Source organism: Siphateles boraxobius, unplaced genomic scaffold (genome assembly GCF_051911475.1).
Source record: "Siphateles boraxobius isolate OS27281-9 unplaced genomic scaffold, OSU_SipBor_1 139, whole genome shotgun sequence".
In the NCBI taxonomy this organism is placed as follows: domain Eukaryota; kingdom Metazoa; phylum Chordata; class Actinopteri; order Cypriniformes; family Leuciscidae; genus Siphateles; species Siphateles boraxobius.
The window spans coordinates 525001-549141 of record NW_027508743.1 but is presented as its reverse complement, the minus strand read 5'-3'; the positions used below and the strand labels follow the sequence as shown (position 1 = coordinate 549141).

Sequence of the window (24141 nt, the reverse complement as noted above, 5' to 3'; positions counted from 1 at the left end):
TCCACATTGTTCCACCAATAAACCAATAAATTGCTGTCTAATGAAAATATTGCAGTAGAAAGGCACATTTCAAGCACAATAAGTACCGTGTTGATAACACGGTGCAGTGATAGTATCAGATTTACAATAAATAAAGTGTTGCTGAACATCTATATGCTCGTTATTTAATGTCAGATTTCGTTGTGACAACTTACCTCAGTGTAGTGACAACAAGCCCCAATAGTGGTCAATGTGAAGGCTATTCAATGAGCTCAATCTTTAATACTGCAATAAAGGTTAAAATATTCATTATCTTTTTTTCGTTTGTTTTTATAAGTCAATAATTTAAGTTTTTTTTTTTTTTTTACAGAAACTGGCTTATGAAAAATAAACTAGCGTCTTGTAGGCTAGCCTACCTGTAGGCCTACATAAAGTGCTTTGCTGTAGCCTATAAAGGTACAGTAATCATTCGGTATCCTGGGTATATATTAAGATAGGAGATCAGGGTAACATTTAATCACATTAAATAATAATAATTCGTTACATTTTTAAAAGGCTTTACGAGTCGAGAAGGCTACCTGAGCACAAAAACACGTCGCAAAACGTGTTTCAGGGTGGATTTCCTGTCTTTAATTGACGTTGGATCCTTCAGAAGGGCTAATTTTGACTGATTAGAGCCGAAAATTAAAAAACAGGGCACACAGATACACACGCAGGGCACGTACACAAACTAAGCGCGCGCTACTGAGAAAATCTGTAGCCTGGGAAGTACGATTCATTTTATCGAATCGGTTCGTTCAGATGACTCGTTTCAATGAACCGCAATTCTCAAATTGTTTAGATCACTCATAAGGTTCCTATAGAAGTCCGTTGCAGGCGTTTTCGGTTAGGGTACATATTGTGTCATTTTTTGTACTAACGTTACGTGCCTAAAACATGAACAACAACAAAAAAGAAGATCCTTCTTAAATTGGTGATTCGGAAATTATTTAGATTCACCCAAAAATGATTCACCCAAAAATGAAAATTCTGTCATCATTTACAATTTATCACCCTCGAAGTTGCTCCAAACCTGTATGAAAGAATATCAGTTGCCAAACAGTTGAATGGACCCTATCTTTGAAATTACATATTTTGTGTTCAACAAAAGAAAGAAATCCATACAGGTTTGCAAAAACTTGAGGGTGAGTAGACTAAATGATGACAGAATTTACATTTTTGGGTGAACTGTCCCTTTAAACTTAGTACAAACAGGTGTTACACCTGCTTGCCACCATGGTCGAAAACATGGTTTAGGATTTAGATCATGCAAATTTTGGTAAGGCTTCAGAAGCATTATTCCTAACATCATTAAAGCAATTTTGATTTCACCACAACACAGTAATCGGCTCGACTGAATCACTCAAAAAGAATCGGCTCAAAAGAATCAAATTCGCTCGCGAATCGGACTCCACTACCACGGAGCGATCGAACCCCTCCCAGTTACTCCCGTGGTTCTTGCCACTAACATTAGACAACAATCTCCAAATATGTGCGAGCTCACATGAAATAACAACCGACAGCGTCACATCATATATGTTGAATGATTCCCCGAGGATGTGAGAGTCACGGATGCAGCGATCGATGAGTGTTTCTGTCGCAGGTAAGAGACAAACGCATATCGCCTGTTGCTCAGCCACACATAAACACACATGATTGAGAGAGACTGACACGCATTCATCTGTCACATATGCATTTTGCATGCTGAGAATGGGCTACATGCTTGTGTTAGGTAGAAACAAGCGAATTGTAGCCTACATGCGTCAGCTGGTGTTTGTTTGTGAGTGAATTATTGCAGCCGCTTCATAAAATATTCGCCTTTTGAATAGCAATTGATAGATCATTGATTGCAGTTTTCATTTGCAGTGCAACTGACATTTTTGATTTATTTAAGCCAGCCAGGCATGAGCAACTTATTTGCGGTTATTGATTCATCTCCCATAATGGGACTAATAATCATGTTTAATGAATGCAATAATGCTTCACATTCATTCATAAGGGTGTGGAGAGTGAGAGCCTCGGCTGGAATCTGTGAGATCACTCTTCACTGCTTTACAAGTCAAGAAAAGTTATTTTCAGCGCTTAGGTTTCTGGTTTAGACCTGCCTTCGAGTGCTTCTGATGCTGTCTCAATGTGAAATTGCTAGAAGAAGATGATGTTCCCTTTGATCACACCGGAAGGGTCAGATTTCAGGATTAATTCAGGGATAATGCATTGGATCAAAGGTCTGCTTCTGCTCATATCTGATTGGATTATTATCACATTTGACACGAGACGCTTTTAAAGCCAGATTCAGATCTGCTATTTGTTCTGAGCAATAATTATCTCACATGATGCTTTTAAACAACATATTTTACCCTTTTGCCAATTGTGCTGCAAAATCTCCTTATTTTAATGCTTCTTTCAAATCCAGTGAGGAGTAAAATGCATGTTTGCGTGCATAAAATGCATCAAAAGAAATATCCATACAATTTGTCCATTCTAAGTCAAATATCAACCACGATACCCAAACGTCATTTTTGCACATATTCAAAGCTTTATTGAATAAATGAATGATGGCAAGTGCATAAAAGCCATTAGGATTTCTTTCCCCAGCTCCACAATCTTCACATTATGAACTTTATTGTGTTGTGATGATGATGGTAATGGTAATGATGGTAAAAGCTTCACAATCTGTTTGTCTTTCTTGGAGCTGTGAGCCTGTGACGTAGAGCCAAGCTCTGCCTGATAATAATCTGGATCAATGTGTTTTAATATTAAAACCGGATGTCAGTCTAATTATGACTCTTCCATTCATGATGAGCAGGGTCTTGTAATGCCAACAGCAATATAATTTCGTCTTATTAACCATGTAGTAAAATATCTAAACATCCTTAGAAGAAAACATATGTACCCGGCAAATTGCATGAAATATTAAGACTTGTTTTAAGAGGATGCATCAAGTATTAAATGTTTAAAGTCAGCATGAAATTAAAAGTAAACCCATCTATTTTCTAAATGCAAGTTATTAATGTAATTGAATGTTTCATCAATGCATGTTTGTGAAATGACAGTCTTCTCACTGGTTATGGAGAACTTCTCCGATCATTAAGTCCCTTTACTATTGGTCATTTTAACAGGAAAAGATATAACAATGCTAGAGTAAAACCTAATAATTGGTGTGCTGTAACTTACCTAACAGCGTAAAAAAAATATTTTAAATTCTATTTAATAATATAATGCATATATGTGACCCTGGATCACAAAACCAGTCTTAAGTAGCACGGGTATATTTGTGGGAATAGCCAACAATACATTGTATGGGTCAAAATGATATTTAAAAAAAATTGTATGCCAAAAATCATTAGGATATTAAGTAAAGATCATGTTCCATGAAGATATTTTGTAAATTTCCTACCGTAAAGATATAAACATTTATTTTTGTGAGTGAATGCAGGACAATCGCGAACATAAATGCACAACTTTAAAGGCGATTTTCTCAATGTTTCGATTTTTTTGCGCCCTCAGATTCCAGATTTTCAATAGTCGTATCTCGGCCAAATATTGTCTATCCTATCAAACCATACATCAATGGAAAACTTATTTATTCAGCTTTCATGTGATGTATGAATCTCAATTTTCAAAAAAATGACCCATATGACTGGTTTTGTCATCCAGGGTCACATATTTTAAATTATCTGAATATTTTTTGTAATTTAAAAATATATGTAATTTTATTTTTAATATTATATTTTAATAGATTTGGAATATAATTATAATTAGCTGTAAAAAGTGTGAATCACCTTATGAATTTCTTTAACTATAACTGTATATGTATTAGCTATATTATTTGAAATGGTATACATATTTTTGGTAATTTAACATTATATATAATTTTAATATAATCATACTGTAATATACACTGCCCAGTCATAAAAAAGGATTTATAAATGGGCAAATGCTTAAGAGTCTATGACTGGATCATTATTGCAGTGATTATTATGTTTCTATCATGTTTTATGTTTGGTAACAGTTCTTCTAACACTAACTGATGAAGTGTGTAGCTTTTCATTTCTTAAACATGTAGGAAACACATCATGGCCATATTCCAGAATGACAATGAAGATTCATCAGGCTCAGATTGTGAAAGAACGGTTGTGAGGAACATGAAGAATCATTTTCACACACGAGTCCAGATCTTAAATTCACTGAAAGTGTTTGGGATGTTCTGGAGGAGACTTTACAGAGAGCTGGACTCTTGTCATATTCATAAACAAAAATAAATAATTAAATAAGGTCTGGCTTGGTTTAAGGTCTTGCGACTTTCTTATATGGAGATCACAGGCCATAAACCTCGATCTATCAGATTTATTCATCCTGAAGAGTGATGTCAAAATAAAAAATTTCCTCCATAAGTAACTCCAGTTTACCGATACGATAATTTTTTATATTTGAAAGTCGATAACCGATATTATTGTCTGATAAATATAAATCCAAATTTTTATATAATTTTTGAGAGCCTGATTATTAAAACAAAAGTCTCACCATTAAAAGCCATGTCCCAAACACACAATTATATAAATATTCTCATTATAATTTTATGTAGCCTATATGGCAGACTTGCACTGAACCGTATTTTCCTTTTTTGAAGTGATTCCAATCATATTTCAAGCAATTCAAAACCATAATTTCTAACAGTGCGGATCTGAAGTGTCTCAGCTGAAGGATATAATCCATTATTTATCAGCTTTAATATATCGGACAAATTTTCTTATTGGGCCGATAACATTAAAAATGAACATATATCGGCCGATACTGATACGGTGGCCGATATATCGTGCGTTAATGTTTAAACAACAAATGGAGATAGAGAGCCCAGATGTTTTATAAGTAAGGGATGATGATTAACAATCAGCATTTAATTATTTAAGAATAAACCCAGAATGTGTGACATTATATTATATTATACTAGTATATTATATTATATTCACATTTATTTGTATAGGGCTTTTCACAATACATATCGTTTCAAAGCAGCTTTACAGAAAATGCATGTGTTACGACATTACAATTTAGAGTGATCTGTTATCAGAGGTAATATATTATTTTATATTATATTACATTAGCTGAGCTTACTACTTAATACACAAGCACAGCTTTATTGAAACATGTAGTTTCCTGGATGAGCAGTCATTTAAACATTGTTGCCATGGGCAACAGTCATTTTTCAGGAAAATTTGACTTCTGTATGTCACGATTGACCAATCAGAATCATTCCATAGAGCCATGCAATAATATCATGTATTTTTATTTCAAATTCATCTCACCTGAATTTCAACATAAGTAGTTTGATTTAAATGACACGTTGTTGGGTTTTTTTTCTCATTTTCTGTAATGGCCTGTCAGAGTTGTAATAGTTTGCTCCCAAACGCCAGAGATCTTCCATCATATATCCCATGTGGCAGACGCACACACACATTACATCAGCTGGACGGGCCTGGGATTTATTGAGTCAGTCCACACATTGACTCTCAAGAGCCTCCAGCAACACACACACTCACAGAGAGCATGGCATGTCAGGACTCCTGGGATACTTATTTTTACATCACTATTGATTTATTTACATAAAAGGTCCAGATGTGCATGCCTCTGTAAACGAGCTCAGCTAATTCAGTCCGCTGTTAAATGTAGCGCACTCAGAAATGTGCAGGTGACACTTCCAGCCGCTATTATCTCTCACTTTTCACTTCTGTTGTTTACTTCAATCCAGGCTTGGTGTCACGTATGTACAGTATGTGGCATGTGCTCTGTGTTTATGTGTGTTAATTATAGTTCTCCCTCCCCTCCTGAAATACAACCGGTTTACAGTGTGTTAGGTGACCTTAACTGTGTGTTTCCTCATGCAGTGTTGGTGAAGCTGCTTTGTAGTTCACAGTGGTACTGGACCTTTTAGATTTTTCTATATTTCTGCATAAATATAACCCAAAACATCATCAGATGTTCACCAAAGTCCTAAAAGTAGATAAAGGCTACGTTCAGACTGCAGGTAAATGTGGCCCAAATCAGATCTGTTTTTCTCATGACAGTGTGAACAAACCACATGTAATCTGATATTTTCTATTCTGATTTGTGGCACTTCCATATGTGGTATTAAATCTGATGCAGGTCTGATGTTTTAAAATGCGACCGCATTTATATCGGACTACACTGATAAATAATGATTTTCTGGTGAAGTAAATACTACAGAAAAAAACAATGTAATTTACGTGAAAAAGTTAGTTCAGGCAAGAATTAAAAAAAACGAAGTAAATTTATAGTAGTACTCAATTTAAGCGTGTAGAAATGAAAGCGTAAATATCATCAACGTTATAAAATTAAGTAAAATAACTCAACTTTTCTGATACTGGTGTTCCCATCATGCACTGGTCCTTGAATAATTAATGAGGTTGTTTTTTTTTTTACTGTTTTCTAGCTGTGTTTATACAGTTTTATCATTGCTTTTGTTGTTACGATTAGTAACTTGCCATTTTGTGACATTTGGAGTTAGTTTTCTACTCAAAATGACACATTCAAACACAAAAACGATCCATCAAATGTTACCGTCATTGTGTATTATCTTTTATCTACCAAGTATTAAGGTCTCTGCGTTCACATTCGTTGTAACATTTGAAGTGAAAGTAAGGTGTCTCATATTATATCTATTGTATTGATTACTAAGATGTTTTTTATTAAAGCATATACTTTGAAAGTATGTGGTTTAATTCAATGTTATATTGTTGTTGTGGTGAAATGTATTGCAAAGTAAACTTCAACTAAATAGGTATTACTCAACCTTTTACTAGCCAAGTTAAAATTACTTATTTTCTGTGTTACTTTCACTTAACTAATTTAAGTAGAGTTTACTTAATTCCATATGTGAAATTTACTTTAAAAATATTAGTGCAAAAACTTGGCAAAGAAAAATTAAGTAAATTTTACTTATTGTTTTTTTAAGTGTATTACATCTAAACTAGATTTCGACCGATAGTAGATTTTTCCGATAACGATAAGGTTGGGTTAGCCCACGCTGATAACCGATTGATCAACCAATAGCTTTTTAATAGTGAATGAAAAAAAAACATAAAATAGTGCTTAAGTTTATTAAAAAAAAAATGTAAATAGTACTGAACAATGAAAATGTACTGTACTTTTAAAATACAAAACAATATGAATATATTCATTTTACCTTAATCATTCATGTTAGTTCATAGTGCATTAACTAATGTTAAGAGATACAACTATAACATGTAAACATGGGTCAACGGAGCCAAAGACAACCCAACCCAAATGAGGACAAAATATATACTTTGGTCAATTATTTGAGAAAAATGATCCAGTCATTGTCTTGCTGCATGAGCCACTTTCTCTTGAGCTTCAGTTCACTGACAGATATCCTGACATTTCCCTTTAACTGGTATAATTCAGAATTCATTGTTCCATCAAAACAGGCCCCAAACCAATAATATCACCACCAGCTTGTTTCACAGAGGGGATCAGGTTATTATGCTGGAATGCAGTGTTTTTCTTTCTCCAAGCATAACACTTCTCATTTAAACCAAAAAGTCCTATTTTTGTCTCATCCGTCCACAAACCATTTTTACCAATAGCCCTCTGGCTTGTCCACACGATCTTTAGCAAACTGCAGACGGCAGCAATGTTCTTTTTGGAGAGAAGTTGTTTTCTCCTTGCCGTGCACAGCGTGGTTGTTCAGTGTTCTTCTATGAACATTAACATCAGCCAACGTGAGAGAGGCCTTTAGTTGCCTAGAAGTTTCCCTGGGATCCTTTGTGACCTCGTGGACTATTACACGTCTTGCTTTTGGAGTGATCTTGGTTGGTCGACCACTCCTGGGAAGAGTAGCAATTGTCTTAAATTTCCTCTATTTGTGCGCAATCTGTCTGACTGTGGATTTGTGGAGTCAAAACTCTATAGTTTTATAAACTTTTCTAGTCTGATGAGCAACAAGGTCCTCAAAAAACCTCCTTTGTCCGTGTCATGATACACGTCCACAAACACGTGTTGTGAAGCTGATCCCTGTTCTTTAAATATAACAGGGCAGACGCTGACACAGGATTGTCATCACATTGACTGAAAACATCTAAGAATAGCCTAATTTTGCCTTTAAATTAACTGCTAATCAAGCTTCACATACTTTTGCCACTCACAGATATGTAATATTGGATAATTTTCCTGAATAAATAAATTACCAAGTATAATATTTTGTCTAGTTATATGTTTTAGGTCGTATTTATGCAGAAATTTACAAACTTCCAAGCACTGTAAATTAGTTAAAACTGCAGTCAAGCAGTCTGGACTTAGAGTTGTCCACTAATTGGTCTATTGAGTTGTAAAATATTTTGTTTAATAAATAAACCCTACAGTGTGATCAGTAGTGGGGTCTTGTGTCACCCTGTGGGGGTTTACATTGGGATAATGACTCTTTTGCATTTTAAAAGGATTTGCTGTTTTATCCCTTAGCTATCTGTACCGAAGCTATTTAAGGAGGGGAATGTTTATATATATATATTAAAATTATCATATATTTGTACAATAAAAGCAGTATTGGGCACAATAACAAAGGTGTTGATAAGAGTGACACGAAAAATTGTAAAGATAAGTTTACACACTAAATGCAACTAGAAAACTGTCTGTGTCTGTGAATCTTATTTTTGCATTCCTGTAGTTTCAGATTTAAGTTCAATGTAGTAAAGTTAAGTGATTAATCACGATTTCTGTATGCAAACATTCACTTATTTATGCACAAAAGATTTTGCCCACTGTATAATAATAAAATTGCCCACTGTCCACAATAATAAGGCCCACTCCAATCATTCAGCCTGCTTATTTTTTTTTTCATACAGTAAATAACATCAATTTGAAATTAAATAATTACTGTGTGTGTGTGTGTGTGTGTGTGTGTGCGTGTGTGCGTGTGTGCGTGTGTGCGTGCGTGCGTGCGTGCGTGCGTGTGTGTGTGTGTGTGTACACAAAAACATTAATTTTGAAGGATCATTATGACACTGAAGACTGGAGAAATTGCTGCTAAAATTCCAACTTCAGAAATGCAATCACAGAAATAAATTAGACATTAAAATATATACAAATGGAAAACAATTTTAAATTGTAATAATATTTTACAATATTACTGTTTTTACTGTATTTTTCTTATATAAAATACTTTGTATTTATCAAATAAATGCATCCTTTGTGAGCAGAAGAGACTTAATTTTACATTTTGGAACAGTTAAATGAACAAAAGACTACTTCTGTTAATTGATCATCTAAGAATGTTCAGATATCAACTGATTAATTGGCAAATATTGCAGTCTTTCTTATAGTTAGCCTCATATCACCTAGTGTTGCACTGATGTGAGTTTTTCTGACAGGCCTCTCTCAGACAGAGAGGTTCTGTATGTACTGGTAATGGAGAAAGGTGCCCATAAATGATCTGGTCTCCTTCACTGTGTCTTCTCCCTCCGCAGGCTCAAACAGACGATGAGAGTTGACGAGACCCAGGGATCTTGGTGACGACGCGGTCCCGCTATGGGGCTCCCGTGAACGGCCCTGGCGTCGAGTATGTTGACTGCCTGTCAGCATGACGCCGTTGGACCTGTGGCTTTCGCGCTCCATCCCCATGTGTCTGCTCCTGCAAAGCCTGGTGCTCATGGTCCTGTGCTTTCCGTCTGCCAGCACCTGTCCCAAGGGTTGCACCTGCCAGCGGTCCGAAAGCCCTCCACACGGCCTCAACGTCACCTGTAGTCTCTCACGCTTGAAGGAGATCCCGCCCGACGTCCCGCCGGAAACCCAGTTACTGCAACTAGACAGAAACCACATATCTCTGGTGCCCGATCGCATATTTCACGGTTTGAGGATGCTTCGGAGGCTCAATCTATCTCACAATGCCGTGGAAACCCTCGGCGAGGGGGCGTTTGTTGGTTTAGAGGGATCTCTTGAAGTGCTGGACTTGTCTCATAACCGCATCACTAGCGTGCACAAGGAGGCGTTCGCGCGGTTGAAGGCGCGCGTGGTGGTGGACAACAACCCTTGGCATTGCGACTGCGCCTTACAGCAAGCGTTGGGCGGTATGGCACACAATCACGAGGCCGCTACGCACGTGTTGTGCCGTAGTTCGGAGCTGAGAGACCAGGAGGGCCAGCCGTTCCTGGCCGTGGACGCGGACTTGTGCAACCTAGCCAAGCGGACCACCGACTACGCCATGTTGGTGACCATGTTTGGCTGGTTTGCAATGGTTATCTCTTACGTTGTGTACTATGTACGGCAGAACCAAGAAGACGCGAGACGACACCTTGAGTACTTAAAATCGCTTCCCAGCAAGCCCAAGAAGCCGGACGACCCGGAGGACATCAGCACGGTCGTGTGATGGCGCAAAGATTGCGCGATACCAGAGACTAAAGGCCCGTTCACACCAAGGACGATAAAGCTTTAATAATCTTTTCTGATTCTATGAGAATAGTGAAATCCACACCACGGCTATTATGATAACAACACAGAAGAAAGATATCGTTTAGGGATGCACGATATATTGGCCACCATATCGGTTTCGGACGATAAATTCACGTTTTTAATGCTATCCTTATCGACACCAAAAAAATGTTGTCCGATATATTAAAACCGATAATTAATGGATTATTTCCTCCAGCTGAGACACTTCAGATGCGCACTGTCCGCCATGATGATTTTAAATAGCTTGAAATATGATTGGAATCACTGAAAATACGGTTCAGTGCAACAAGTCTGTCATAGGCTAAATAGAACATGATAACATTATAAATGTTTGTTTGGGACATGGATTTTAATGGTAAGACTTTTGTTTTTTTAATCAGGCTCTCAAAAATTATATAAAAATATGGATTTAAATTTATCCTTATCGGCGTTCAAATATAAAGAGTTATCGGTATTGGCCAAAAATGTAATATCGGTGCATCCCTAATTGGAAATGGAATCGTTGGAATCACTTTCAGAGCATTTTTTTCCACCTGATGATGGATAAAAACATTGGCAGCCAATCAGAATCCAGAGCTTGAGCATTTAAAGGGGCAGACGACAAAACTGCAGTGTGTGCTTATAATAAACAGAATGTTATCAAGCGTTGGTGTGCACCCTAATATAGTTATCGTTCTTCATGTGAACGGCCTTTAAACCAGGATGTTGACTATTGTGACGCGAATCGTAAATGTCGTCTAGCGTACTACACCCGTCTTCTCTTTTTCCAATGTGCTTTCCTGTTTCTGAGTATGTATTTAGAACAATTTGTAATAACTTCCAACTCTGTGTCCTTATGAGAGAGAGAGTGAGAGAGAGAGTCTTTTAAAAGCGACGTCAAGGTGGCATTAAAACAATCGTAAAGTAGTCCTTTAAATGTGGTCCAGTCCCACCTTTTAGAGCGAGAACTTGTCTGCAGGCACATTAACACGAGTCATTTTCTATTTTAACTTGTCAGTTGGAACAGATCGTCAATCGTTGAGAGGCGATAATGATCAGTACAGGTATTTTGAGAACTCAAATCTCAGGTGCAAATGTTGATAGACTCCAATGATTTGTAAAAACCCTACGATGTTTTGATGCTACCAAGTTTTATAAGCCAATCGCGAGGCATTTTAAAACCTTTAAAAAACGGTGTGGCATGCCCTTTATTAGTGAACCTCGGGCTCGATGCGGGACATTTCTTCCAAAGTTCTGAAACTATTTTTGTGTTCCTGTGCATTTTTAGCTTTTCTTTTTGTTTGTTGCGTTTAAACTCGTCCACATTAAATCGTAAGTCGTAGAGCACAGCAGTGCTGGTGTGGTGCTTGTCATGTGATTCTCGGAAAAGTAGTCGAGGAACGTAGTCGATACCTCCATTCGAGTCTTTTGTCGGTAACGTTACTTGTGAGACTTTTTGTCGATGTCGTAACTCACTGTGCGTAAAAAGAGGCTCCCGAGCCCCATGTTAGTCCTCGTGTGACATGAGATGGCCAGTGTGTTTTTGTAAACGTCAGGTTCCATCCCTGAAACCAAACTCTGACTCAACTTCTGGCTTCCTGGAAGTATATAGGGACGTCGGCTTCCCCTGGCGCTGTTGCGGTACAGCCGCCAGCACTCATTATTGTGTGTGTACAGTAATTCCGGCTGGTCGGGAGCAGACAATTACAGCTGTCACTCTATTACTGGCCTCATTCTTACGGATGACTGCTGTCCAGCAAAGCAAAGCCCCGGGGAGAGCTAGAGGACAGAAAGACGGCAGGAGAAGAGAGGAGATGGAAAACAGGAGGAAATCAGGGCCCTTAGGAACACGGATTATGGTGGTGCCGTAGTATAGTAAGTTTCAGATGCCTTTCATATATCATTGCATTCACCTGATCCAAGGATACTGTGGTATTTCCATGATGTCCAAAAGTTGTTAATACCATAGTTAAATGGTATTATGATGGATGCAACCATGTATATTCAAGATTGGGGAACCAAATGTAAACTGTAATGTATTGATCATTGGGGAATTGCCAATCAGAATATATTAGTACCATGTCCACAAATTGGAAATACTACGGTAGTTTTGTGAGTGAAATGAGTGTTGTTTCTTTATTGTAACTTCTTTGTTGTGTATCCAGTGAAGTTCTTTTTTTAACTAAACTTTTTAAACGGTAATTAAATTCCAAGTTTGGTGCCGTTATAATAATGACGTTTGATCGTGGCTTTAACATCGGTTCATCGGAAACATTAGGAGAACCTTAGAAGAACATTAGGAGAACGCTTACCCGACTTCACTGTAGATAAAGAGCGTGGTCGTTTGCGTAGGAAGGTACCTGAAATCCCTTTAAAGAATTGTGTTTTGAATGTACTTATCTAGTCTTTTGCCTTGTCTAACTGCGGTTGTTCTACACGCTGTATTGTGCTGGAAAAGAAAGCTGATTCTCAATGCAGACTCCACAGTGAAGCACGCTGTAGCCAAGGACACGGGGGAGAGATTTTCTAAGTGCCTGAAATACTCGTCTATATAAGTCTCTCATTCTTCCAGCTACCGAAAACTTTGCTTTGAAACGTTTCGTTCGGACTCGAGTCTTACTCGGAATAAGTCTTTACTGCACAAAGATGTGGGGAAAACAAATTAAGTTAGCAAGTCTTTTAGAGTGGCACTGACACCTGATGTTTTCTTAAGCCCCTTTCACATGATTCATGTCACGGCTTCAATGCGTCGTGCAATGCTTTGGCCTCCAGGGCGAATTTACAAGGCTGCTAAGTGGCAAAAAGTGTGAAAATAATGAAAATATCTGATCTTAGAACAGGGAGTCCTAGCAGTTGCTTAGATATATTGGACAAAGAAATCAAAGACTTATCTAACTGTTACTCTGAATGTCATTTCATCATTTTTTCTAGATGATGTTCCAGATGCAGACATGCACATTATTCTCTCTTCTTATTTATAATTTTTATTTTCAACTGTCTGTTCTTTTCGAAAGGTCAGCAACAAGTTAAGTTTGACATCCACAATGTGGCACCACAAGTAACACTGTGTCCTAAACAGGTTAACCATCTTTCCCATGTAAATGTGAGATTTGGTCTTCATCAAACACAAGTTTCAAGACATTTTTTTGTTCAGCTGATTCTGCATTGTCACTCAAAATTAAGCTCCACACATTAAACATCAAATACAATCTGATTGCCTGTGATTGTGTCACATTGCAAAGCATTTTTCCATTCATTGAGGCCATAAAAATGACTTACTGCTGGAAACTTATTGCACCTCTTCAACTGATGTTTTGCTGTATTATGAATCTTGCGTTGGGTAATCAAACGTGAATCATGTGAAGGGGCTTTTATTGGAAAAAAATTAGAGGCATGTGTTTCTTCCTATGTTAATTTCTTCATCTTTGTGTACCATGTTTTGGCTTGGTATACATGATACTGACTTATGCTCAAAAAAGTGACATAGCTTGATGACGTACAACTGGAGGAGGACCAATGGTGCATCACATTGTAAATGCATGATGTAGAGAAAATTAAATAAAAGATTAATTCACACTGTTCCTGGTATACTTTTTTCACCTCTGCTACAAAACCTAGTGAGCTGCCTAGTTAGGCAGTATTTTAAGGTGCTGTTCTAAAAGATAGACAGGCATATTAAAACATATATAAGAGATGGACAGTACGGCAGCTCAATAGGTTTTTGGAAAAGCATGTTTGTCTGTGAAAGGTGCATGTGTTTTTTACATGAAAGTATTAACAATTGTACATCTCATTAAAATTTAACCAACATACAAGCCAACAATATAAAAAAAAACATGTTCAATATTTATTTCTCTTTCAAGCATGCATGGTGTCAAATTTGCATCTAGTGGCAATTCTCTGGCACTGAGATGCAAAGTATAGAGTCATGAATAAAAAAACAAGGGCCGAATACTGACAAGAGGCCAAATCTGAGAGGATTCAAATGTAAACAAAAGGTTTGAAGGGAGACGAAACGCGGTTTGTCATGGGTTCAATGAAATCTCTGACACTGACATCTGTTGTCCTTTTTCATCTGAAGTGCGGACGCCTATTATCATTGCGCCGTGTCTGACACTGGACCACAAATTGGGTCTATTTTTAAGGCGGTCTAAGCTGACAAGTTGAGCCTTATGATGATCTTCTGAAATGATTCTCACTTATGAACACATTTGGATCCTTTGGAGGATGTTGAGTTTACAAATTAATTATATGTATTTTAAGTGGATTTGCTCCAAAAAAGCTTTAAAATATAGTCAACTAAAACCATAAAAGAACTTTTGTTACTTGAAATAAAATAAACATTAACAAATATACACGGAACAAAATTATAAACCCAACACTTTTGTTTTTGCCCCCATTTTTCATGAGCTGAATTCAAAGATCTAAGACTTTTTCTATGTACAGAAAAGGCCTATTTCTCTCAAATATTGTTCACAAATCGGTCTAAATCTGTGTTAGTGAGCCGAGATAATCCATCCACCTCACAGGTGTGGCATATCAAGCTCCTGATTAGACAGCATGATTATTGCACAGGTGTGCCTTAGGCTGGCCACAATAAAAGGCCACTCTGAAATGTGCAGTTTTACTGTATTGGGAAGGGTTCGAAAACCAGTCAGTATCTGGTGTGACAACCATTTGTCTCACGCAGTGCAACACATCTCCTTTGCATAGAGTTGATCAGGTTGTTGATTGTGGCCTGTGGAGTGTTGGTCCACTCCTCTTCAATGACATCAGCAAAGTGCTCACCCACACGACGCCATACACGCTGTCTGCCATCTGCCCTGTACAGTGAAAACCGGGATTCATCCGTGAAGAGAACACCTCTCCAAAGTGCCAGACACCATCAAATGTCAGCATTTGCCCACTCAAGTCGGTTACGACGATGAACTGCAGTCAGGTCGAGACCCCGATGAGGACGACGAGCATGCAGACGAGCTTCCCTGAGACGGTTCTGACAGTTTGTGCATAAAAATCCTTTGGTTATGCAAACCGATTGTTGCAGCAGACATCCGGGTGGCTGGTCTCAGAAGATCTTGGAGGTGAAGATTCTGGATGTGAAGGTCCTGGGCTGGTGTGGTTACACATGGTCTGCGGTTGTGAGACCGGTTGGATGTACTGCCAAATTCTCTGAAACGCCTTTGGAGACGGCTTATGGTAGAGAAATGAACATTCAATTCACGGCAACAGCTCTGGTGGACATTCCTCCAGTCAGCATGGCAAATGCACACTCCCTCAAAACTTGCGACATCTGTGGCATTGTGCTGTGTGATAAAACTGCACATTTTAGAGTGGCCTTTTATTGTGGCCAGCCTAAGGCACACCTGTGCAATAATCATGCTGTCTAATCAGCATCTTGATATGCCACACCTGTGAGGTGGATGGATTATCTCGGCTCACTAACACAGATTTAGACAGATTTGTGAACAATATTTGAGAGAATGGGAGCAAAAACAAAAGTGTTGCATTTATAATTTTGTTCAGTGTATATATAACTCTGCTTTAAAAGTCTGAAACTAGGATTTGATTAGAAAAGCATCAAAGCAAGTTGTATACAAATGACATTTGATTTTGAAATGTTTTCATTTTAAACTGTTTTCTTTTGGTTTATTGCAACAGAAACCCCAGTATTCATTATTATATCACTGCTACATCTTCACAGTTTTCCATAGATGTATTTATATTTAATTTCTTCATCAATTGATTCATATTTATTACCTTGGATGTTATTGCATTTTCAGACTTGAAAATATTTGAGGATTATGAGAATAATGATGAAAAATGTATTCGGTGCTGCAGCTTCTGTGCTTAAATGAAATGCTAAATCAAACCGCATCTAATTCAAGACAAGCTTAAAATTTTAATTACTCCCAAGGGCGAATGTTTAAGAAACAAAAGCACTCAAAAACTTGAGCAATTTAGAGCAATTTAGTGAAAACATTGACAGGTCGACACGTCCTTGAAGGAACAGGCGAATTAAAAGTTTATAGTTAAACATATAAACACTGGTTTCTATGGAAGCAAACAAAATTGCGTAAAGCTCCTTTTGAAAGTAACTTGGTATTTCAAATAAGGATTGTATACATTGTTACACCTAGTTAGCAACAAGTGATTGTTAAAGGTGCAGTGTGTAACTTTTGGCGACATCTAGCGGTTCGGTTGCGAGTTATCGCTAAGGGCTCAGCCCACTGCTCACCCCTCCCTTTCGAAGAAGCTACGGTGGCTAAAACGGGACAAACATCGTCGTCTGAGACAGCAGAGAATAGCCAGAGTAAACCAAGTTTCTGTACCAAAGTCCATTATAAACCACATAATGGATAAAGATTACAAAGCCATAGTCAGGTGAGGATCAAGGGTCTTAATACATAATATAATAATAGTAATCAGCTGATTGTCTCACGAACGTAACCAGCACATTCTCCCCACATAGCAAACCCATAATACAGCGAGGGAGAAGAACCACATGAAACTATGCAACTATATATTTTTTCTAACAGGGTAGTAAAAGTTTAGCTGGCTAATATGAGCTGTTACTGTGGCTGAGCTGGTTAAAGTGTTAAGCCTTGTTTATACTCGACGCGTCCTCATGAGTCCAAAGGTGCGCGCGGCAAAAATTACATGATTATAACAACGCACGCGCCTCCGTATCCCCTAGACACCATGGTAAGTGCACTTACTACACACAATAGGCTTTTTTCTCTGATTTTGGAAACTCGATCGACTTAAAATGCTTCCAAGATCGACGGGTGATTCCTGTAACTGTTTTACGGTCAATGACAAGAGTAGCCTACTAATCCGCTGTCTCACGAACGTAACCAGCACATTTATCCCCACATAGCAAAGCCATAACACAGCGAGGGAGAAGAACTAAGTTACATGAAACAATCCAACTGCATATTTACACCACTGACAAGGGAAAAGTCACTACTCACGGTGTTTATGGCTAGCTTCTAGCTTTCTTCGGCTTCTCTTTCAAGGTAGTGACGAAACGCGCTCTGTAACGCTGTTTGTTCGCTGTCGGCTACGGTAGAAACATGACGTCACAATATGTCGACCTTCATAGAAGGGGATTCCCGCGCCTATGTAGATATAAATGTCTCACTCTAAGGTAATAAAAATATTACAGTTTATTAAGTAAGTTCTTTATACACCACTGAACACATAGTTATGGATGTCATATTGCATTTCTGTTAATAGATACTCAAAATTTTTACAAACTGCACCTTTAAAGGTGTTTAAAGGTCATTGAATCATTCATTCAAGAGATTTGTTCAAAAAGCGCTGACTCGCTTCATAATGAAACGAGTGAGTCACATTTGTGAATCATTTGAATCATTCATTCAAACCGATATTTTTTAATAATTCATTCAGATTAATTAAAAATTTTATATTGACTGCAGCAATTGACATTTTGTCAGAACCTCTAAATTACATTTTACTGTGTTTAGTTGCGTGTTCAGCAACAAACTTTAACATATAAAACAAAACTCACGATTCTCAATTTATCCAGAATCTAGCAGAAACTACCAAAAGTGTTTCTTTAGGTCAAATTACAACAAATAAACCCTATAGTTCTTCACTCAATTTTAAAGAACATTTTATTCCTAAAGGAAAAATGTCTAAAATGATTGCAAAATATTTTCATGTGTAATGAGTTTTCAATTTATTTCCAGTTTCGAGCTGCTTAATTCATACAAATGAATTAACATAGAAAATTAAATTAATCAAAATTATTTAAAATAAATTTATGACTTTATCCCATGAACCCCATATAGAACCTTTTCGTCAAAGCTTTATGTGAATTCTGCAGCAAACAAACGCACAATTTGCTCTTTTATAGCTTTATCTGCCATGTTCATATATTTATGAGGGGACGTGCATGTCTGCTATAATATCTCTGATATTATTATATCTGCTTACTCTACTGTTAAACATGACAGATTTATTGAAAGATTTTATTTTTTTAAGGCAGGACATTTACATTTTGTATTTTCTTTACGATGTGCTTTTTGCAATGGCTTTGCCCAATAACCCGTCCTTATATGTTCGGGTCGTTTATTATGATATATTATATTTAATATCCTCTTGGATGAACATCTGCTTTGGTGGCACATGTGGTTTGTAGTATTGCAATCAGGCCCGGACATGTTCACATTTAATTATTTTTATGTCTTTGAACGCTCCATAGACAGTCCCTGTGGATTCTGGAAGTACGTTTGCTTGTTCTATAAATATGAAAACAGGCTGAGAGACCGTTGAGCCATCGCTGAGACGATGCTTTGTTGTTTCCTCCTACTGTGGAACTGTAACTTGATCATGTGTTTTGCGACAGATTGTTGTGTCCCAAATTAAATAAACATGAAATAAAAGCACCGTTCATGTGTGATACATGCCCTCCAGAGAAATCTAGTTTATGGTGTGTAAGACCATATTTTTCTATGGTGTGGAATCATAATATCTTATCTTAGAGGCCATAATGCATCTCACAAACAGTGTTTGTAATGAAAATGTGCACAAAAGATTGACGGATGCTATCAATTTACATTTATTCATTCAGCAGACGCTTTTATCCAAAGTGACTTACAAATGAGAACAATAGAAGCAGTCAAACTAGCAGTAAGACAATATGCAAGTGCTATAACCCTTCTCAGTTTAATCTAACGCAGTATATGTAATTTTTTTCTTTTTTTAAATGATAAAAAAATAGAATAGAAGAGAAAGTGTTAGTATTACTATCAAATGATGTCCATAAAATTTTTATTGTATGTTTGCTCGCAGGAGACGTCATACAGTTTCTATAAGTATCAAGTTATCTCAGATGTTTCTTTTAATATTTCAAGAATCAAATGTGTGAGATCTCTGTCATTTGAAATGTGCTCAGATCTGCTAACGTTCAGTTAGTGCCTATACAGTATATATATAAAATATTATTTCTTCTATTAGTTTCATTTTAGTGAATCAGTTCAAACGGTCCGTTTCAATGAACCGTTCTAGGTCTCTGTGAAGTGAGTTGATTCATTGATTCAAAACTTTGATTCATAGACCTTAGGAGAATCCGATGAGAAATATTTGAGATCTCTGACTTTTGATATATTCTGATCATATTCGTTACTATATTTTAAAAGTGTCTTTATTTTTTAAATATTCATATTTTTTATCAATTTGATTCTTTTTAGTGAATCAGTTCAAACTATCCATTTCAATTCAAAACTGTGATTAAAAGATTAATTCGCATTATTTTTAACTCAGGTCTCCGTGTGGTGAATCGATTCAAAACTCTGATTCAAAAATAGAATTCCTTAGGAGAATCTGATGAGAAATGTTTGATTGTTGATATGAGCTCTTAAGTCGATTCCTTTGAGTCAAATGTGAGTTTTCTGGGATCCCGAGAGCCAGGAGACCTAAGTACAACCTAATTGCTTTCTCTGAGATAATCTTAATACTGATTTTTCTTTTATTTGAGGTGCAACGAGGTGAATCGCCTCTATATTCCCCGGATGTTCTTGCCTCTGATCACTCACAGCCAAACAAACCTCTTCACGATTGAATAAAACTTAAAGAATTAATGCTGAAGCTTTCTGTCTCTTGCCACATTAACAATAAGATCTGATTTAAAAAGCTCATATTGATCACGCGGCGAGGCGAGGATTTACTTTCTTATTAAACAATTAATCTAATGACAGCGAAAGTACAATATCTCACTCCGGAATGACTGTTTGATTTGTGAAATGAAGCCTGTATTGTGTGGAGAGTGTGTGTATGCTAAGGAAGCGTTTGAGTAAAGCCAACTCCTCATTCTCATGCACAGCATCCGGAATATTATAATGAGAAAAACTCTTTCCAATTAAAGCCGTGAGGAAATGTGAAAAACAATTCTTGTGCTCCTTCAAGAAAGTGTGATTTTCTATTCAGAATCACATTGGCATCATTCACTTGCTTTATTCCAAACTCAAATGTTGTCCTTCTTACAGTGTAATAGCTAATAATGACAGGATGTTCATTTCTGTATGTGTGAAGCTGCACTTTAAGTGTTTGTTCAGAGAGGATTGTGTATTTGCACACAAGAAGCCGTCGCACAGACTGTTATTTCTCAGAAGAGAGGCGATAAGGAGGGTCTTTGAGAAATCTGTGAATTCGCATTGATGGAAGCAGAATCTTCCTCTATTGTGTGACTGAAGATTAAACTTTTCACCCAGCGGCCAATTTGGCTACTAAATTTTAAAGTTACCGGCCATTCAGGACTTCTAGTAGCCAACAAAATAGATGAACAAAATAACCAGATTTACTACATCACAGTTTTATATTATTTTATACACACAAATTTTATTAGCCTATACATATACACTGAACAAAATTATAAACCCAACACTTTTGTTTTTGCCCCCATTTTTCATGAGCTGAAGTCAAAGATCTAAGACTTTTTCTATGTTCACAAAAGGCCTATTTCTCTCAAATATTGTCAAACATTCTCTGAAACGGCTTTGGAGACGGCTTATGGTAGAGAAATGAACATTCAATTCACGGCAACAGCTCTTGTGGACATTACTGCAGTCAGCATGGCAAATGCACACTCCCTCAAAACTTGCGACATCTGTGGCATTGTGCTGTGATAAAACTGCACATTTTAGAGTGGCCTTTTATTGTGGCCAGCCTAAGGCACACCTGTGCAATAATCATGCTGTCTAATCAGCATCTTGATATGCCACACCTGTGAGGTGGATGGATTATCTCGGCTCACTAACACAGATTTAGGCCGGTTTGTGAACAATATTTGAGAGAAATAGGCCTTTTCTGTACATAGAAAAAGTCTTAGATCTTTGAGTTCAGCTCATGAAAAATGGGGGCAAAAACAAAAGTGTTGCGTTTATAAATTTGTTCAGTGTATATATGTATAGGCTAATAAAATGTGTGTGTGTGTGTATATATATATATATATATATATATACACACACACAGACACAAATTTTATTTTATGAATGTATGAAATCCAAATTTTATATAGCCTATATTTTTATATAGCCTATATATATATATATATATATATATATATATATATATATATATATATATATATATATATAGGCTATATAAAATTTGGATTTCATACATTCATTTCTTATTCGAACAAAACCCTGTCATCCAGCATCTCCTCCCTTCCTCTTTCATTCTCATCCTTTTCACCAAAAATGTGTTTTAGGTGGACAGATCAATACAATACAAAGAACAGGATGTTGGAAAATAACAATGTATTTTCTGATTCTGTTAACCAAACGCTTTTTAATCTTTGCTAATCCATTGATGCAAATGAACAAGCGCGCCTTTATTTATTGCGTTGTGACGGCCATGTTCAAATAAGCCAGATATGCGCAGGTATTTAGGCTTAATCATGGGTGACTCACGGGTATTTGCGCTAAATTCGCGCAGATTTGGCTTACACGAACTTCCCCGGCAAAGTGAGTAAATATAATAACTCGCCAAATTGGCTAGTGATTTGACAGCGTTACCCGCCACAATTGATTTGTACGGGTTGGTGGGTGTTAATTTCAAACCCTGCTCGTGATGTAGCCTACAAAGAGAAGTCTGATAGAAACCAGTCTGACTTGAACAGAAATCTGAGCTCATTCCTCATCAGTTTAATCTGAAATTAGACATGATTTTGAGAGAGTTAAGACAGAGATGTCTTTAGACATATAAATAGTCACTTTATTTGTTAATTTGTTTCATTTTTGTGAAGCAGTTCATTTCAATGAGTCGTTTTAAAACTCTCATTCAAAGATTCTTTTGCACAGTCTTTGTGTGGTGAATCGACTCAGTGATTCAAAACTTCAATGATTCATTTACTATATAGTATGTATGTGTATGTCTGTCTCTCTCTCTTTCTCTCTCTCTCACACACACACAAACACACATATATATTAATATATACATACATGAGTGTGTGCACACATATACATTATACATGATTTCCATTACACGAGAGTAGATGTTAAAACTTCATGCTGATTTGTACTCGGCTTTCGCCAAGATAATCACCAACTAAGACGTAGCTTTACAGTAACCTATGCTTCTCCATCCATTCTTTCCATCTGGTGACGTGAATCTTCTGTCTGGTGTTAATACAGTGTATTGCGCGTCAGCACACACAACGGCTGCAACCACAGTGCGGTCCCCCCATAACAACCCTCTGGTTTGAGCTGAGTAGGGAACATCTCTAGGGTCTTCAAGTGGGCACCTTCCGTCCTCAGTGTTTCGTCGACTAGCCCACGACACCTAAAGAGGGCTCGACAGTGACTCTGGCGTCCCAGAGTCCCCCCCCTCCGTCCCCCACTCAACTCAGCCCAGCTTACTGACCTCTACTTCCCTCTTGCTGCTGAGACCTAACCACAATCTCACAATCTCTCCGCAACCCAACCATACGCGCCAACCCGTTTGACTAAGGCTGTCGAGCCCCACTGGTGCGTTAATATGCAGTTTCAGTGGCAACGGTTCCGTATGGCATACCACCTACCACAAAACACAACATCTGCCCAACCACCCGTCATTCACGCAATATACACAGGAACGTAATGACTGTGAATACTATACAACCTATACAAATAAACCAACAGTTGCTGCTGAGACCTAACCACAATCTCACCGCAACCCAACCATACGCGCCAACCCGTTTGACTTGACATATATATATATATATAAATATAATAATACATAATATGTAATATGTAATATATATGTGTTGTCCAGAGAGAATATTTTTATTGACCCTACAAGTTCGATTAAACCAGGGGTCACCAAACTTTTTTCTCTGGGGGCCACATTATCGTTCCTGACTGTGATGGGGGGGCCGGGGCCGGGTCAGCTATATAACATAGAATTGTATAACCCAGACCAAACTGACCACCAGCATGCCTCATTGTGTAGTAGAGATTACTAGCCTGGCACAGCCATATTTGTTTATCTTTACTAGTTGTTTGCAAAAGTAGTAATCGAGTCTTTCCATGGGTAGCTAGTAGGTGAGCTACCTTATAGCTAGCTCGGACAGCAGCCTGGTTGACCTGAATTTGGCGAAGGAATGCATTCTGTTGTGCAGCCAGTACACCTTTCATCCTCCAAATCCTGTCTTCTCTTGCTTGCCCTCGCAAGCTAGCATACTCCTTGTGGCGGGTTTCATGGTGACGACGCAGATTATATTCTTTGAAAACTGCCACACTTTCTTTACATATAATACAAACTGCTCTTCCTTACACTGAACAAAAAATAATCGTTGGTCCACGTTTAACACTAGCCATTTCGCTGTCCTGAACACTGACGGTAAGTTACTCGTTCATTCGTTCATTTGTGTGCATTCGTTGTTGTCTCTGCACAATCTCGAGCATGTCGGTGACGAAAATTCGGCAAATATAATTCATTTTATAACTAAATATACATTTTAACTGAAAAAAATCAACAAAATACCAGATGCAGACATGTTATTATTTTCCAAAAAGCAATTTTAAAAAAATAGGCCATGACGACTTTTGGGGATGGTCGGTTCAAGTAGCGGGGGGCAGAGGGGTTAGGGGGCGAGTCAAAGGGGGGTGGCGGGCCTGATTCGGCCCGCGGGCCTTAGTTTGGTGACCCATGGAT

At 37.5% G+C, this 24141-nt stretch overlaps 2 protein-coding genes across 2 annotated transcripts in view; both read left to right on the top strand.

Annotated features, from left to right (window-relative positions):
• Nucleotides 1–1413: 1413 nt before the first annotated feature.
• On the top strand, nucleotides 1414–14055 carry lrrc3b (leucine rich repeat containing 3B). Its single transcript, XM_077230131.1, has 2 exons — nucleotides 1414–1621; nucleotides 9519–14055. The coding sequence occupies exon 2, from the start codon at nucleotides 9632–9634 to the stop codon at nucleotides 10415–10417; it is 786 nt and encodes a 261-aa protein (XP_077086246.1). The 5' UTR covers nucleotides 1414–1621; nucleotides 9519–9631; the 3' UTR covers nucleotides 10418–14055.
• The window catches only part of klhl7 (kelch-like family member 7), a 45635-nt gene continuing 33705 nt past the window's right edge, over nucleotides 12212–24141 (top strand). Inside the window, exon 1 of the mRNA XM_077230117.1 lies at nucleotides 12212–12354. The gene's annotated coding sequence lies outside the window, so the exon portion shown is untranslated. The remainder of the gene's footprint in view (nucleotides 12355–24141) is intronic.